Genomic DNA, 15,695 nt, shown 5'->3' with positions numbered 1-15,695 from the left:
CGATAATAAATATGCTTTACAATCAGCCAGGGATTGAAATATCCAACTTTAACTGCTATCCAATACACTTTTTTATAAATCATATTTATATTTTTATAGATCCAATGGATAGTAACGGTAATACTGATATTCCTCCTTCAGTAAAGCAAGTCGAAAAAGTTAAATGAGGTAAAAGAAAAGAACAGAGATAAAATAAAGAGAGAAAAGATAAAGATAAAAAGAAAAAGAAAAAGAAGGACATATTATCGTCCTCATCACTGTAAAAAGGCAGAAGGAACCTCATTCCTTCAATAATTTTGGTAAAACGCCAAACAACTCATTGTAAAAGTTTAAGTGGCAGACAGAGTACTATTCCAGCTACAGGAAGTACTGTTCCAGCTACAGGAAGAGTCAACCACTATGCTCAACAGTAAAGGCCAAACTACTATTCCTACAGTAAAGGCCAAGTACTATTTGCACAGTAAAAGTCAAGACACAGTGGTAGACAACCCACTGTTCATCCACAGTAAAAGTCAAGATTCCGTGACAGACAAGTCACTGTTCATCCACAGTAAAAGACAAACAGTAAAGATTCCGTGACAAACAAGTCACTGTTCATCAACAGTAAAAAGCACACAGTAAGATTCTTAAATTTTCTATATAAAGAGAGCCTCTCCTCTTTGTGAAGGCATAAGTGTAGAACCACTCATCATAAAAGAAGCCTAGATTAGGATAAACACTCTCTCCTTTCCTTTCAACGTTCATTGTAAGGATTCAAGGTTTGAGAATTCAAGTAAGTAAAATCTAGTTTAAGCTTCTCACTTAAATTTTAATTTGTATATTTGTATTTTAAAATTTTGTAATTTGTAATATTGTAATTTAAATTTGTTATTTAAATTTTATAATTAGTAAATATAAATTGCTACTTCAATAAGCCCGTGTTAACGGCACTCTTCTTCTTCTCCCTCCACACTCTGACTTAATTCTGGGGATCCCAGGTTAAGGTTGCAGGAACCCTAAACCTTGTGTTAAATATAAAACTAAAATTGATTGAGTTGATTGATAAATATTAAATTAATAAATTTGTATAAGTATGCTCTGTGGATGCGGCTTAGTCTGATCTTCCACATCAGAAATTTGTTGTAAATGACTCATATTTATATTTTTATAGATCTTGCTGATCTTAGTATTTTAATTTTTATATATGATAATGAACTTCTAATTGATATTTATAGAATACCTTTCTAAAGATCAAATCTGAGTTTTGTAAAACGGTCCTTTGCTTTTGTTGGTATCAGAGCCTGAACGATTTAGATCTACTTTGTTGAAATACATATAAAGTATTTATTTTATGGTATATTATAAGAGGATTTGGCGTTGCCTACTGAACCCAACCCTACTGAACCCATGAGTAAGACCCGTTGTTGAAGGGCATTGGAAAGGGTATAACCAGGCGAGGGTATAACCAAGTAGTCAAATACTTTTATAATATCCTATAAAATGGATCCTTTACTATATAGATCAACTAGTAGTAATAAATCTGAAGACTCAGATAACTCAGAAATTAAAGGGGTCATAACCAATAACTCAGAAATTAAAAAGGTCATAAACAAAGAATTAAAAGTTTTGACTAAAGCAGAAATCGAAAAAAATTTAATAAAAGAAATATCCAAAATTAAAAATTTGATAAAAATGAAAAAGATATTAAAAACATATACTTTTGAAGAATTAAAATATGAATATTTAGATTATAAACTAAATGAACAAACTGATATTAAATTCTTTGATTGGTATAAATTAACTAAAGAAAATGAATCTGATAAAAGTTTAAATCCCATAACTATTAGAGATAAAAGACCAAAATGGATAGTAAATGATCAAACAATAAAAAGTGATTTTCCTCCTAAAACAATTAGTAAATTAAAATATCAAGATAATGAAGTAGTATGTGCACCATATAAAATTGCTCCAGAACATGATGCAAATAAAAAAGTAATTGAACAAAATAATTTTAGTAATGCTAGTTTAATATGTTTAAATACACAATTAAAAAGGATTGAAAACTTATTAGAAGATAAAACACAAGTAAATGAACAACAAGTAAAAGATAAGGAAAAAATTAAATCTCATATATTTAAACCTTATCAAATTTCACAGTCTAGTAAACAAGAATTTGTAAATCAATTAAAAGATCAACTAAGTAAACTTGAGGTCCGCTCAGAAACTACTCAACAAGTAGCTCCTGACACCCCTCAGGCTTCTTGAAACATAAATACTATAGAAGAAAATAGTAATTCTGATGTTAGTGAACCTGACTCAGACGATATTAAAAATTTTGAACTAAATCCTATAACACATAATGTCATAGTAAATAGAGCACCAGACCTAGGAATAATCGATAAACCTAATACTATAAATCAATTTAAATATAATGCAACAACTATCTATGAATGGAATATAGATGGTTTAAGCGAATATAATATACTTAGTATATTGCAACAAATGACAATGGCAGCTAATGCCTATAAAACTCAGTCAATTATATCTAATAGGGCTATAGCAGAAATCCTTATAGCTGGCTTCACAGGCCAATTAAAAGGTTGGTGGGATTATCATCTTACTGACCAACAACATTTAGAAATCTTAAATTCAATCCAAGTAAACGATGAAGGTGAACCTATATACGATGAAAATGGTGAAGTAATTCAGGATGCTGTGTCATCTTTAATTCTCACTATTTCATTACATTTTATAGGCGACCCGTCTCACTTAAAAGATAAAAATGCAGAGTTATTAAGTAATTTGAAATGTCATACATTAAGTGATTTTCAAGATTATAAAACTACTTTTCTCACTAGATTAATGTTAAGGGAAGATTCAAGTCAAGCATTTTGGAAAGAAAAATTCTTGGCTGGATTACCTTATTTCTTGGGAGAAAAGGTTAGAAATAATATTAAACAACAATATGGTCAACCTATACCTTATAGTAAATTAACATATGGTCAATTAATCAGTATAATACATAAAGAAGGATTACAGATTTGTCATGACTTAAAGCTTCAAAGAACATTAAAATATGAAATGCAAAAAACTAAAAAAGAATTAGGATCTTACTGTAAACAATTTGATTATGGCATAACATCTTCTCAGAGATGTGACGGCCAATGTTCCAGAACTCATAAACCTAAAAAACATTATACAGATAAACATTATAAAAGACATTATAGGTTTACATCAAGTAAAGATACATATCATCATAAAGAAAATTTAATTTGTTATAATTGTGGCCAACAAGGGCATACTTCAAAATTTTGTAAAAAGAAGCAATCCCATAAATCTTCACATAAAATTTCTTATAAAGATTTAACTTGTTACAATTGTGGTAAAAAGGGACACACATCTAAATTTTGCAAATTCAATAAAAAATTAAATGCATTAAATTTAGATAAAGAAGTAGTAAATAAAATTTATGAACTATATATTGATTCGGATACTTCAGAATCTGAAGACATAGAAAGTAAAAATCAAATCGATGAATTAGGAACAACATCCAGTTCATCCGAATAAATTAATATTAAGTGTTCTTTTTTATATCTGCTTTCTTAAATCAAAAGTTTTTATTCAGAATTGATTGTAAATCTGCTAAAGATGTTTTATTACAAGATATTCAAAACCTTGCCTCTAAACACATTTTGCACGATGGCAAGCGCTTTTAAGTATTTTTAAATTTGATATATTATATTCTAGACCCGCGATTTCTTACAGAACGCTGGGAAGAAAGGAGGATAAAGGGAACCACTAAAGCTCTTTCTGAGCACTCTAAAGACCTTGGTAAAACCTTAAACATTATACCTACCCACAGTAAAGACCATTAAAATGGATTGAGGAATTATCTCAGTCTCCTACAGTTACTAAAGCTCTACATAGTATCGCATCCTCTTCAGCGGAGGATACAGGTATGTCTTCTAAATCTAAAGCGATCATATCCGCTTATGATACGGCTACTCCGTCTCAAACGGTAGGCGGTAAAGAGTTATCAAATCCGTTGATGGCTGTGGATTTGCCAAAAATCCAATCTGGTAATACTAGTAATATTCTTAAATGATTTGTAAAAAGTTCATATAAACTAATAATAAGGATGACTATAATCATGTCAATCCTTAGTAAATTAAATCCTTGGTAAATTATAACCATATTTCCTACTTTGATAAAAATAAAATCATTTCTTATTTTTCTATACAAATAAAATAGCCAGTATATTCCTAGTATACTATCATATAATGATTTTGCTTCTAAAGAGGAGTGGGAAAAGGCTTTAATAATTCTCATACCCCATTAAAACTCCGTCAATAGATTCTTAAAAAATTATCCAGCCCATATAAATTGATTTGTCCAGAGATGTTTGAACAACTCTCAACCGGCCCAAACCAGCCTATAAACCCATCATCCAGTAAAGCCCATAGTCCATCCTCAAGGACTGCACGACACAAAGGTAAAAGTAAAGTGGTATTATCATCATCATCATCCCAATCTTCATCCACAGAAGATAGTGATAGTAATGATGATATTCCATCCCCCATTAAAATCACAAGTAAAGCAAGTCAAAAAGACAAAATAAAGAGAGAAAAAGAGAGAAAAGAAAAAAGCTAGATAAAAAGAAAAAGAAAAAGAAGGACACGTCTTCGTCCTCATCTTATTCTGTAAACAGGCAGAAGGAACCTTATTCCTTCAATAATTTTGGTAAAACGCCAAACAACTCATTGTAAAAGTTTAAGTGGCAGACAGAGTACTGTTCCAGCTACAGGAAGTACTGTTCCAGCTACAGGAAGAGTCAACCACTATGCTCAACAGTAAAGGCCAAACTACTATTTCTACAGTAAAGGCCAAGTAACTATTTGCACAGTAAAGGTCAAGACACAGTGGCAAACAACCTACTGTTCATCCACAAGGCAAACAGTAAAGATTCCGTGGCAGACAAGTCACTGTTCATCCACAGTAAAAGGCGAATAGTAAAGATTCCATGGCAGACAAGTCACTGTTCATCAACAGTAAAAAGCACACAGTAAGATTCTTAAATTTTCTTTATAAAGAGAGCCTCTCCTCTTTGTGAAGGCATAAGCTGAGTATCGCTTATCATAAAACCATAAATAAGTGTAGAACTGTTTAAATTAAGTCCAAGTAATTTCTGAGTTTATCCTATATATATATATATATATATATATATATATTGATTTGATAATTTACGGCTACAAAAACATGTTAAATAATCTTTAAAAAAAAAGGGACAAAAAAAAAGTTTGAGTAATAACTACTGCTCCATTAGTGGAAATAGTTGAATTGTATAAATTTATGAACTTTAAAAAAAAAGAATAATATATTTAAAAGCAGATACCAATATACATTTGCCCAGAATATAGAAGAATAGAGCGATACAACTTATATACAGTATTTCTGAAAAAGATAAAGTGTTTTTTAAGAGTAAACAATTTAAAATTAAAAAAAAAAATGCATTACTGTGCCATTAAAAAAAACGGAAACATTTAGATAGGAAACATTAAAAAAGATTAACTGTTGTTAGAGTAAACGTTTGTTACTTTACAAATTTGAGAGTAAACATTTATTAAAAAGCAATATATTAATACATTAATCGAATAATTCATTGTTATTAAACTTTATCATTTTTTAAAAACTAATAATAAATAATAATTACTTAAAGTCATTAATACATTAAATAATCAAATCAAACCAAACCAAAAACACTAATTCAAAATAAATTCAAACCAAACCAATATATTAGTACATTAAATAATCAAATCAAAAGCACTAACTCAAAATAAATCTAAACTAAACTAATATATTAATACATTGAATAATCAAATCAAACCAAACTAAAAACAATAATTCAAGATAAATCCAAACCAAGCTAATACATTAATAAATTAAATAATCAAATCAAACCATGCTGAGTGGAAGCCTAATTGGAGGAATATGTCACATGTTAAATTAAAATGCCAAGTGGATATACCACATGTTAACTTTCTAGGAAAAAAATGCTTGCTATATATATATATATATTGATTTCACCAAACCAGTTTGAGTTATCTATTTGGCTTAATGTATAAATTTGTCCTTTAATTTTAATGCTTTATCCATATAACACTCTTAATATTTACAAGAAATCTATTATATATACCCATAAAATTATGAATTTTACAAATTAAAGTGTTTAATAGGTTAAATTTTATAAAAAAAAATTAAAAAGTGCCATGAGATTTTTAACATAGAGTACAAGATTTGCTGGTAATATTACACGTCTTTCCATACTAGCAATTAACATTAATCTTTTAGTAATTTTAATTTTATACACAAAATATTAATTTAATATATATTGTCATTATAATTTTTGAAATAATTAATTTTCATATTTTTTAATTATTCACTATTTAATCGATTTAATATACAAATTGTAACGTAAAAAAATTAAAATATTTAATAAATATAATTTTATAAATTAAAGTGTTCAACACATAAAATTGAAAATTAAATGTCCCATAAAATTTCTTATATAAATTTATGCATTTGGTGTAAGAATCAATAATATGGACAAGGCAATTTAATTGCATGTTCTTAATTTATCGTCCCGTTCCTGTCAGTGGTGCCATCAATCATTATGACATTAATATTTCACGTCTTTGTGTGGTTATGTGCAGATCACTTATTAATGCTTGAGATTTTTATGCAGGTGGTCCTAAATTTATGTCCCGAGTCAATATTTTGTTTTTGTATGTTTATGTTTAATCTAATTTGAAATGGAATTTCTTCTAAAAAAAATTTTTGAAATTGAATTAATCTAGTTTAGAAGTTTTTTCTGCTAATTATTTATTTATTTAATTAAATTTTCCAATTCTAAAAAAAGATTAAGAGTGAATTACTTTATAGTATTTGAAACTAAGCGAAATTCTTTATTAAACTCATGGTGCATCCTTTGAATTAATGTAAGAATTTAGTAATAAATCTCATTTAATAGTAGGAGAAAAATATATTATTTCTTACTATTTTTTAACCCAAAAAAAAAAAAAAATACCAGTCTCTCATTACTGGTAAAGAAAAGAAATCTTAGAACAATAAAAAGAATTAATCATGCAATTAGTTGGAAAATAAATAAAAACAATTGTCGTTGGTCCTATGGAATAAACCTCTTCATACGTTTCCAAGCTACTTCAGAGAAATTTAGATTATCCAAATGTCTTGTAATTAGGAGTTAGGACCCACCTTAGCAAGATTTCTTTGTTGCCAATTACAAATTAAAAAACTAGTTCTAAATTATTGATCATCTAAGCAAAGAATGAGAGTGCTTAATTAACTTGTTAATGGATTTTGTCTCTTGAGCCTTGCAAAACAAATTCTTTACCCCTTCTGTCACCTTTCCTAGACTTCCTCTTGTATAAGGAACTGTTCTTTGGTAGCCAATAGTGGAAGGAGGAGACTTGCGGCTGCTTTCTTCTCCACACTGCAATTTCCCATTGCTTCTGCTACGAGTCCTAATTGTGGAAGAGCTTTGCCATTTTTTATTCACTAGTGTTGGAAGGCTTGATTCCTTATTTCAATACATTTAGTAATAGATTTAATTATTTATTAAAGATTAAATGTGAGTAATTAGGCTAATATTATGATGGTAGAATGTTCCTAGATCTTGCTTTTTAGGGCAAGAGATTAAGAATTTTGAAATGTACCAACAATGTAGAACAATTAAAGATGAGAAGTTCAAGAGATTACCAAAAATAAAACAGTAGCACAGTGCTTTAGGACCTCTAAATTCATGCGAACATCATCAAGACTCCTGTTTTTTATACATGTGATTGTCATCATCAGTTTCTTACAATAGAAAACAGAAATCATATACATTATTCAAATAGTTAAGTTATTGTGTTAAAATTACACATGAATAATCTAAGTATCTATCTCGTAATAGAAAATGTACGGTTCACTCAAATCGTTATAATCTTTTTTCTTTAAAAATTTCGTATGTATCAAATTGAAAACTACATATTTGATTCTGGAAATACCTATGCTTTTGCTGCCCGAGTCCAAAGTATGTAGCCAAAGTTGCCATCTGCAAAAATGAATAAATAAGTCAGGAGATTGAGAAAATCCTGACTTTATCATTTTAATTTCTGTTTTTGGTTTATTATTATTATTATTATTTTCTAAATACCTCAAGAAGTGGATTGGAAATCTGTTATATATATATAATTTTTCGTTTTTTACATGTTGCGGCAACTATTTTTTTATATAAACATCAAATAAAAATTGGAAAACAAAAACCACAAGAAGAAAAAAAAAAACAAGAAGAAGAAATGCTAACAACTGAAATATTAGATACGAAAGATCACAAAATTGTAAACATACCTTTAAATTACCAGCTCTTCTACCAAACTTGTCACCCAGAACCCCTAAAGAATCAATCATACCAACAGGAACAGGTGCAGCCATACCAATATCTGCAAATGCTTCCTTAATTCGTATACAATCAAATCTTTGAATATTGTGCCCTGCCCATATTCTCCCATTCAAAATACTGAATATCTTATCTGCAACTTCTTCAAAATAGGTGCATTAGCCACAGCTTCTCTAGTTATCCCATCGCTTCTACTAGACTTCAATGCAACAACAGATAAATCTTTAGGCCTAATTAGGGTACTAAAACTTTCTAATTCAACAAGTTTTCTTGGACATACTATAATTGCACCAAATTCCAATACCCAGAATTTTTGTCCAATTCTATTGGGTACTGTTGTTTCTAAGTCAAAAAATACAATTTCTGTTGCAGAAGTGTACATTAGATATTTTTTTTATGGGTTTTCTTCTAATTTTGGTTTCTGGGTTTTGTTTTCTGATCATTCTGGCCGTCATCATTATAAAGAAGGAAGAGAATTCTTTCTATTTGAGTTTGATTGACTTGTAGTTAAAGTCAAGAGCTCAATTAGGGTTTCCATGGGTTTTTATTTTAGCTTTTGATTAGCTTCTCCTTGGGGATTAGCAAGTCCAGTTGAATAGGAATATTATGTTGTACAAAAAGTTAAGAATAGCTTTTTCTGAAATTACTTGTCGAAAAAAGTTCACAGCTTTCTTCAAATTTAAGACCAGGCAACATTGAACATGTTGCCATATTTGTGGGAAAAAGGAATTGATTCTTCAATTCCTTAATATCTTTTGCATAACTTGGATTATTTCTCATCCTAAATCATCTTCTTCCCTTTGCCGTGCACAAGGGAAATGGCAATTCTGAAATATTAGACTTTATAGGCTGCTTTGTTTATTACAGGATTTGGAATCCCTTTTCTTCATTGAATGAGCATCTTGAGACAAGCAAATTGACAGTGGGCAAAACATTGATATAATGTAATAAGTTAAACCCAGTGAAATCGAACCGAAAGTAATGAATCTTTTTGTGCTTCTTGTTGGGTGCCGGTTGTTAAATCTGACAACCAAATCTTAAATTCAGGTTTGGTTTTATAAATTTAAAAAACAATTTAACCCACGCGACCCAAATCATTATAGTGTTTTTCTAATTAATTTTAAGAATTTCTCATAGTTTTAATTACTTACAAATTCAATTTACTCAAGTTTTCATTTTCTTTTTAAGTGCATTTTTTACTTTAATTAGTTAAATTACAAGAACTTTTTTTTTTTTTTTTTTTTAATAACTGGAACGGAGGTTTTCCTAGCCTATTTCCATTAAATATAAAGCTAATCAAAAGTAGCCTCAGGTATTGAAATAACTTGGAAAAAACTCCCCATGAAAATCCATCATAGTTTATCTATACAGCTCAGAAAGAGTAAAGTGATAATATCATTAATCTATATTAGGAACTTAAAAACCCAACCCAACATTGTATCAGACCATATCCGAAGTTTTATGATTTAGGTTTGAGAATGTGTCAAATCCACATGTTCAATTCAGTTGCCTAATTTCCAACATTATTTTGATTCAAAATATTATTTCCAAGGTTACAGATAAAGAAACACATTCTGCAAAGTCAGATTTCTTTGACCTAATCAACTTGACTGATGGTAATAACTAGTAGCAACAAGATGAAACAAAATAATCTGGAACACAAGTTTCAGACATCAGAACTTGTATTTACAACAGTTTGATACGACGCTGCAAATGCTTGCAGATAGAATATTTAAAATTCTTCCATTTCAAATTAATACTGACTACTGTTCACTGCAAAGTGTGATATTATGTTTATCATTATTAATAACAAATAGTACAACAGTCGAAATGTATTATCATCTACCTCAAACGGGAATAGCAGGCTTGAGCAGGATAAGTGCTTTCTTGATTCTCTCTACAGCTGCTTGTAGGGTGGTGAGAGATGCTGCATAAGAGATGCGTATGCAGCTGTCATCTCCGAAGGCACCCCCTGGGACTACTGCAACCTGCAAATCGATACCCATAACACTGTTACGAAGATATTAAGTAATTACTAAACTGCTTTATGCAAAGTTTCTAAAAATGGGGTCTTATCCAAGTCAAAGTACTATGTCATCATAATATCCAGCTTCTGATAATTGATGAGAGCCATGAAATGAAAATTTTCTTAATCACAGTTACAAAAAAATAAAAAAATAAAAAAATAAAACAACAAACAAAGCAAACAACTAAGCTTAATCATAGTTAGAGGAAAAATTTGCAAATACGTACCTGTGCCTTATCTAGCAGGTATCTGCAGAGTGAGTCAGAATCCTCAATTTTACCAAATCCTTCAGCTTCTACTCCATAGTAAGAGCTCAAATCAATGAAGAGATAAAATGCACCCTGACGGCAGAAATTAAATTATTAGAATTAAAAGATGGAATAAATATAAACAAGGCACAAGGAGGTTCTTAGTAAGAGCTGGAACCTGAGGTTTTGACATCTTAACACCTTCCATTTCTCCAAAACTTGTGATCAAGAAATCTCTCCTTTCCTTGAAGGCTTTCACCATGGTAGATACCACTTCCCCACCAGCATATCCTAGTCCCAATGCAGCCACTGCTGCTTTTTGAGCTATACTGCTGGCACCTGAAGTGAACTAGCAAATGGAATCATTGAGATCAGCTAATGTTACGAAGAGCATGGTTTAGATCATATGCATAATGAATGGGCATATTAAGAGTATGCAAATCATGACCTACAGATTAAAACATTATTATATACTCTTAAGAGGAAAATGAGAAATCAAGAATGCCATTTGAAGTTCTGCACAACTGTACATATGGTCCAATTCCACCAGCTCAATGCTTGATGCACAACCTTTTACGCATCCACCTCAAGCACACATTTCCAATTATATACTATTGGGATACTATAAATCTCCCCCTCTCAAATCCCTCAAGTTCTATCAGGACTCACCAAGTCCAACAAGGCCACCAAGACCATGTACGACTGCCAAATTGGTTTTTGTATTTCATTAGATACAGAAGTCAACCAATATTTCTTGATCTGGTGCCAAACCTATCCCAATTTCAATATTTCAGATAAATTCAATATTTGATATAGCAATTTGATCCACGATCTTGTCTAGCATGCATCTAATTGAACTTAACATAAATCAACCAATCCAAACTTGTTTATATTCTTGTACTGGATCAAAATTGGCTAGATAAGCCAAACACAAGAAATGTGAATTGTTGATTCATAACTAGCCTTCTAGGCAATTCAGTGTAAATGTGACTGGTGGATCTCCAATCTTTGAGAGATCTTTGGTTGCTAACAAGCACTTTAGTATGTATTACACATGCTTTTAAAAGATTTAATATAACAATAATCCAACATCTTCAAATTAAGGTTTGGTAACCAATACCTAGCACCATTTTGTATCCTGTATACTTTAATAATATAACAAAATTTATTTTTTAAATCTAAATTAACCTTCCATCAGATTCCTGGTGCCTTTAGCTTACACAAAGTCCTTTCAGCATTATGAATCTACTTTCTTCAATTAGTCCAAAAAATACTAATCAATGGGATTATCATTGGGTTCTCTTAGATGCCATGTTCTACCAATAGAAATATCTCTAATTATTGAGAGAAAAATAAATATAACAATGCAATATACCAATTTCTAGACCATAAATGGACATTTATAACAATTAGAAAATATTATCTTCAGCCTCTTACATAACCTGCCAAGAATATCCAACACTAGAAAAACTCACAGGTATATGTTATTCAGGTGTGATATTGATAAAATTAAAGATAATATATACATACTCTTGATTCTGACCACATCTATGTGACTGATATTCAAATTGTCTTCTTCTACTTTGCCAAGGACTATTTTTCAATTCGCAGTACTAGAATTATTTCATCTATTACACTGAAGTTGTAAGAGATAATAAAAGCAAGAGTAAACCCAAAACAACATAGAGAGAAGTGCAGAGAAAGGGCATAGTAGCCTTAGATCTTTGAAGGAATTAAGGAAAATAGTCAACCCCAACTACTTTGGGATAAAGGTCTAGTTAAGTTGACTATCATATTGTTGGAAGCTTAAGAGCATAAATTTGAGCAATGCCAATAAATTTGAAAACCCAGTGGATAAGCATTCAATCAGATTAAAAGAATTAGATAAAGTGCTGGAATATAACATCCAAGCAATACATGTAAAGTGATGTTAAAAAGAAGAATAAAAATTAAATAGTACTTGGCAGACATAACTCATACAACAGAATGAAGACCTACAGATAGCTATATGATGCTATACCTGGCTTTGGATCTTATTACATGCTGCAACAAAGTGCTTAGGGCCAGCAAGATATCCAAGTCTCCAACCAGTCATTGCAAAAGCCTACAAATTCTCCAACTTCGAAATATCAATCCTCAATCTAAGTTTAGCACTTTGGTTACTGTTCACATTTATACAAATATTTTATACACAAACATCTTTTTGTTATTGATGGGAAGAAGACAATATCAGTCATATTTGGAGGACCAATCATCAAATGCAATCATCTTGAATTACCTTAGAAAAGCCATTCACAGTCAAAGTCCTTCCCCACATTCCTGGCAAAGATGCAAAACTTGTATGTGTAGCCGGTGCATATATTATGTGTTCATATATTTCATCAGATAGGACCTGCATGTGGTACCAAGGAAATTCAGCACCTGCACACAACAAAGCAAAGGAGTAGCAGTTCAGGTTCAGTAAACTTACCAGAAGCCTGGGATGTTTTGACACAATCCGAGCAATCTCTTCAAGCAATTCTTTAGGATAAACAGATCCAGTTGGGTTAGATGGAGAGCAAATAATTAGCAGTCTTGATTTTTCAGTGATTTTGGATTCAAGTAGCTTTGGATCCAAAAGAAAATTTTCAGAGATAGATGTTGGCAGAATCACGGGTGTGGCATCAGCAAGTCTTGCAATTTCTGGGTAACTGACCCAGAAGGGTGCTGGAATAATAACCTGAAAGCAACAATTTACTTGGCCAATGTAAGCTACTTTCACAATAAAGAACTTCAGTTATTAGGAACCCTGCTCTATTTCACTAAGGGAGATGACGTATTTATGTTGATGTTTTGGAAAATGAATATATAGACATGCTTGTATAAGATAATTTCTCTTACTAAACTGAGAAGGGATATTTGTGTGGCAAGCAGAAAAAAGAAAAAAAGGTGAATCATGCTAACCACCATAATACTTTTAATTTTTGCAGCCAAACATTCACATACAGATGAAATGAGTAAATGGCTCTTGATTCAATAACACATACTAATTTGAAACTTCATGAAATGCATAGAACCAGGATTTTAGGAGATCTTAACTTGATCCAAAGTTACATAAGAAGTACTCATTTCTCAACAATCAAATGATAGGAGGGAATATTCCACTGTCAATCAATTTAACAACAGAAAAGCACATGATACTGATTATACTGATGTAAAAAATTTCAAAAATTCACCTCATCTCCTGGAGAGCAAACTGCAAGAACTGCTTGAGTGATACTCTGCTTGGCTCCATTACTAACCAAAATCTCATTAGGTGCATAAGAAAGACCATTCTCCTCTGACAAAAGTAAATAAACAAAATAAAATAAAAAAATGTATGACTACAATTTCAATAATGTAACAGGCACATTAAATAGTTCAATAATGCAAAAATGCTGCAAATATAAACTGACCCTTCAGTTTATGACAAATTGCTGTTCGAACTTCTAATGTACCAGCATTTGGAGTATACCTAGTGTAACCTTCACGGATTGCATTTATCCCAGCCTAACTTTTCCACAACCCAAAAGAGAAAAAAATTATGCCCATAAATAAGCACATATCCACTTTAAACTACAGAACTGAGACAAAAATGCAAATGAAAATTGCATAGTCAATAAACAAAAAGAGGTACCTCTGCTATTATAGCTGGTGTATCAAAATCAGGTTCTCCAGCAGCCAATCGAATAACAGGAACTCCAGCTTCTACAAGTGCAGTGGCATGGTCCATTATTGCTACAGTCTTTGAAGGTTTCATAGAATTCACTCTGGGGCTCAATGAAATATCAAGTTCCATCTCTTCAATACCACTTTCAGGCTTTGTCACTGCACTTATTCTAGACGACCATACCTGTCTAGTGGCCTCTAAAGGTCTATAAAGTAGAACATGCGATTAATTAAAGAAACATGCGTTCCCAAGTTCAACAATGTGAAACAAACAAAAACTGCAATGTGATAAATCAATAGTAGTCAGGTAGCATTTACCGCATTGATTATTAATACTTTCTCTTTTGTTATCTTAATCATTATTAGAATTGAAACTTGGAGACTTTCCTAATTGAGTGCCAATAATCATACTATTACATGATTGGCATGAAAGATTGAAACATGAAACAAAACAAGCAATTTTTTAGTTATTTGGATCTAACAACCAAGCAAGTAGAACAAGTTAACTTTATAATCAATTTCATTACAATTAGAATTCTCCCATCAAAACATAACACCAAAACAAGTCACTACCAAATTTTCATTAGAAAATCTATCAAAATTCTGTCTAGAACCCATTTCAAACGAAGCATAAAAAAAAAAAAAAAAAATCAAAAGACCAATTGTCTAACGCCAAAGGCCTAATTAGAAACAAACGAAGAATAAACTGAAAATGGAGAATGCAAAGAACCTGTCTTACTTGAGTTGGAGCTTGTAAAGGCGGGAAGGGAAGGAAACGGATCCAGAATTACAAGAACCCAAATCGAGTCCAACACATTGTTGGCCAAAACCCGGACGACAAATGTTCGATGTCGAGCTTTGGAGAGAAGAAGCAGCAGCAGCAGCCATGAAAGGCAGGTAAATGTGTCAGTTTGTGGCGTGCGGTTGTTTATTTTAGTTGGTTAGGTGGATCAAGGCTTTTTAGAGAGTTTTTGCTCGTTTGGTGACACCATGGAATTTCAAGTTTTGAATCTTTTTGCATTAGTCAAGTAAAGGAATAATTTTAAAGGGGAGATGTTTCAGTGGGGTTGGTGGGAAATGGAAGAGTGAAAGTAGGTGAGGTCGAGGTTCATACCAGGTGATGAATCTGGGCCGTCCATCTTGGTTGTGCGGTTACACCCACCAAATCATTTGTTTCAGAGAATGTTACAAAATATTATAAAAAATAATATATAGCTAATTAACCCATTAAAATGCTAAAAATTATTTGTAAATTGTTTTCAAACCTATTTTATATCTTCCAATTAAAGATTTTTAT

General features: G+C 31.2%; 2 protein-coding genes across 2 annotated transcripts; both read right to left on the bottom strand.

Moving 5' to 3' along the window:
* Positions 1-7,063: 7,063 nt before the first annotated feature.
* Positions 7,064-9,934, bottom strand: LOC110009052 (protein NEN4-like). Its single transcript, XM_089719418.1, is given in 5 exon segments — positions 7,064-7,576; positions 7,756-7,819; positions 8,046-8,092; positions 8,389-8,588; positions 8,591-9,934. Coding segments are annotated over 5 exon segments (807 nt in total). The 5' UTR covers positions 8,820-9,934; the 3' UTR covers positions 7,064-7,309.
* A 141-nt stretch (positions 9,935-10,075) lies between these two features.
* Positions 10,076-15,453, bottom strand: AAT (aspartate aminotransferase). Its single transcript, XM_012237845.4, has 10 exons — positions 15,138-15,453; positions 14,367-14,604; positions 14,146-14,239; positions 13,927-14,030; positions 13,182-13,430; positions 12,990-13,103; positions 12,732-12,815; positions 10,890-11,060; positions 10,691-10,804; positions 10,076-10,425 (listed from the first exon to the last, which is right to left on the bottom strand). Exons 1-10 carry the CDS (start codon positions 15,284-15,286, stop codon positions 10,285-10,287), a joined length of 1,458 nt encoding a protein of 485 aa, XP_012093235.1. The 5' UTR covers positions 15,287-15,453; the 3' UTR covers positions 10,076-10,284.
* Between the last annotated feature and the right edge of the window lie 242 nt (positions 15,454-15,695).

This window comes from Jatropha curcas, chromosome 3 (genome assembly GCF_041381405.1).
Source record: "Jatropha curcas cultivar XTBG-Jc1 chromosome 3, XTBG_Jcur_1.0, whole genome shotgun sequence".
NCBI classification, from domain to species: Eukaryota; Viridiplantae; Streptophyta; class Magnoliopsida; order Malpighiales; family Euphorbiaceae; genus Jatropha; species Jatropha curcas.
The sequence above is the reverse complement of the archived record's forward strand: the minus strand, read 5'-3'. Positions and strand labels throughout refer to the sequence as shown.

Coding starts and splice junctions, on each gene's coding strand:
- AAT (XM_012237845.4), bottom strand. CDS start 15,286: ATGGCTGCTGCTGCTGCTTCTTCTCTCCAAAGCTCGACATCGAACATT. Junction 14,605..15,137: donor CTTTACAAGCTCCAACTCAA/GTAAGACAGGTT, acceptor TCTACTTTATAG/ACCTTTAGAGGCCACTAGAC. Junction 10,426..10,690: donor ACCTGCTAGATAAGGCACAG/GTACGTATTTGC, acceptor ATCGATTTGCAG/GTTGCAGTAGTCCCAGGGGG.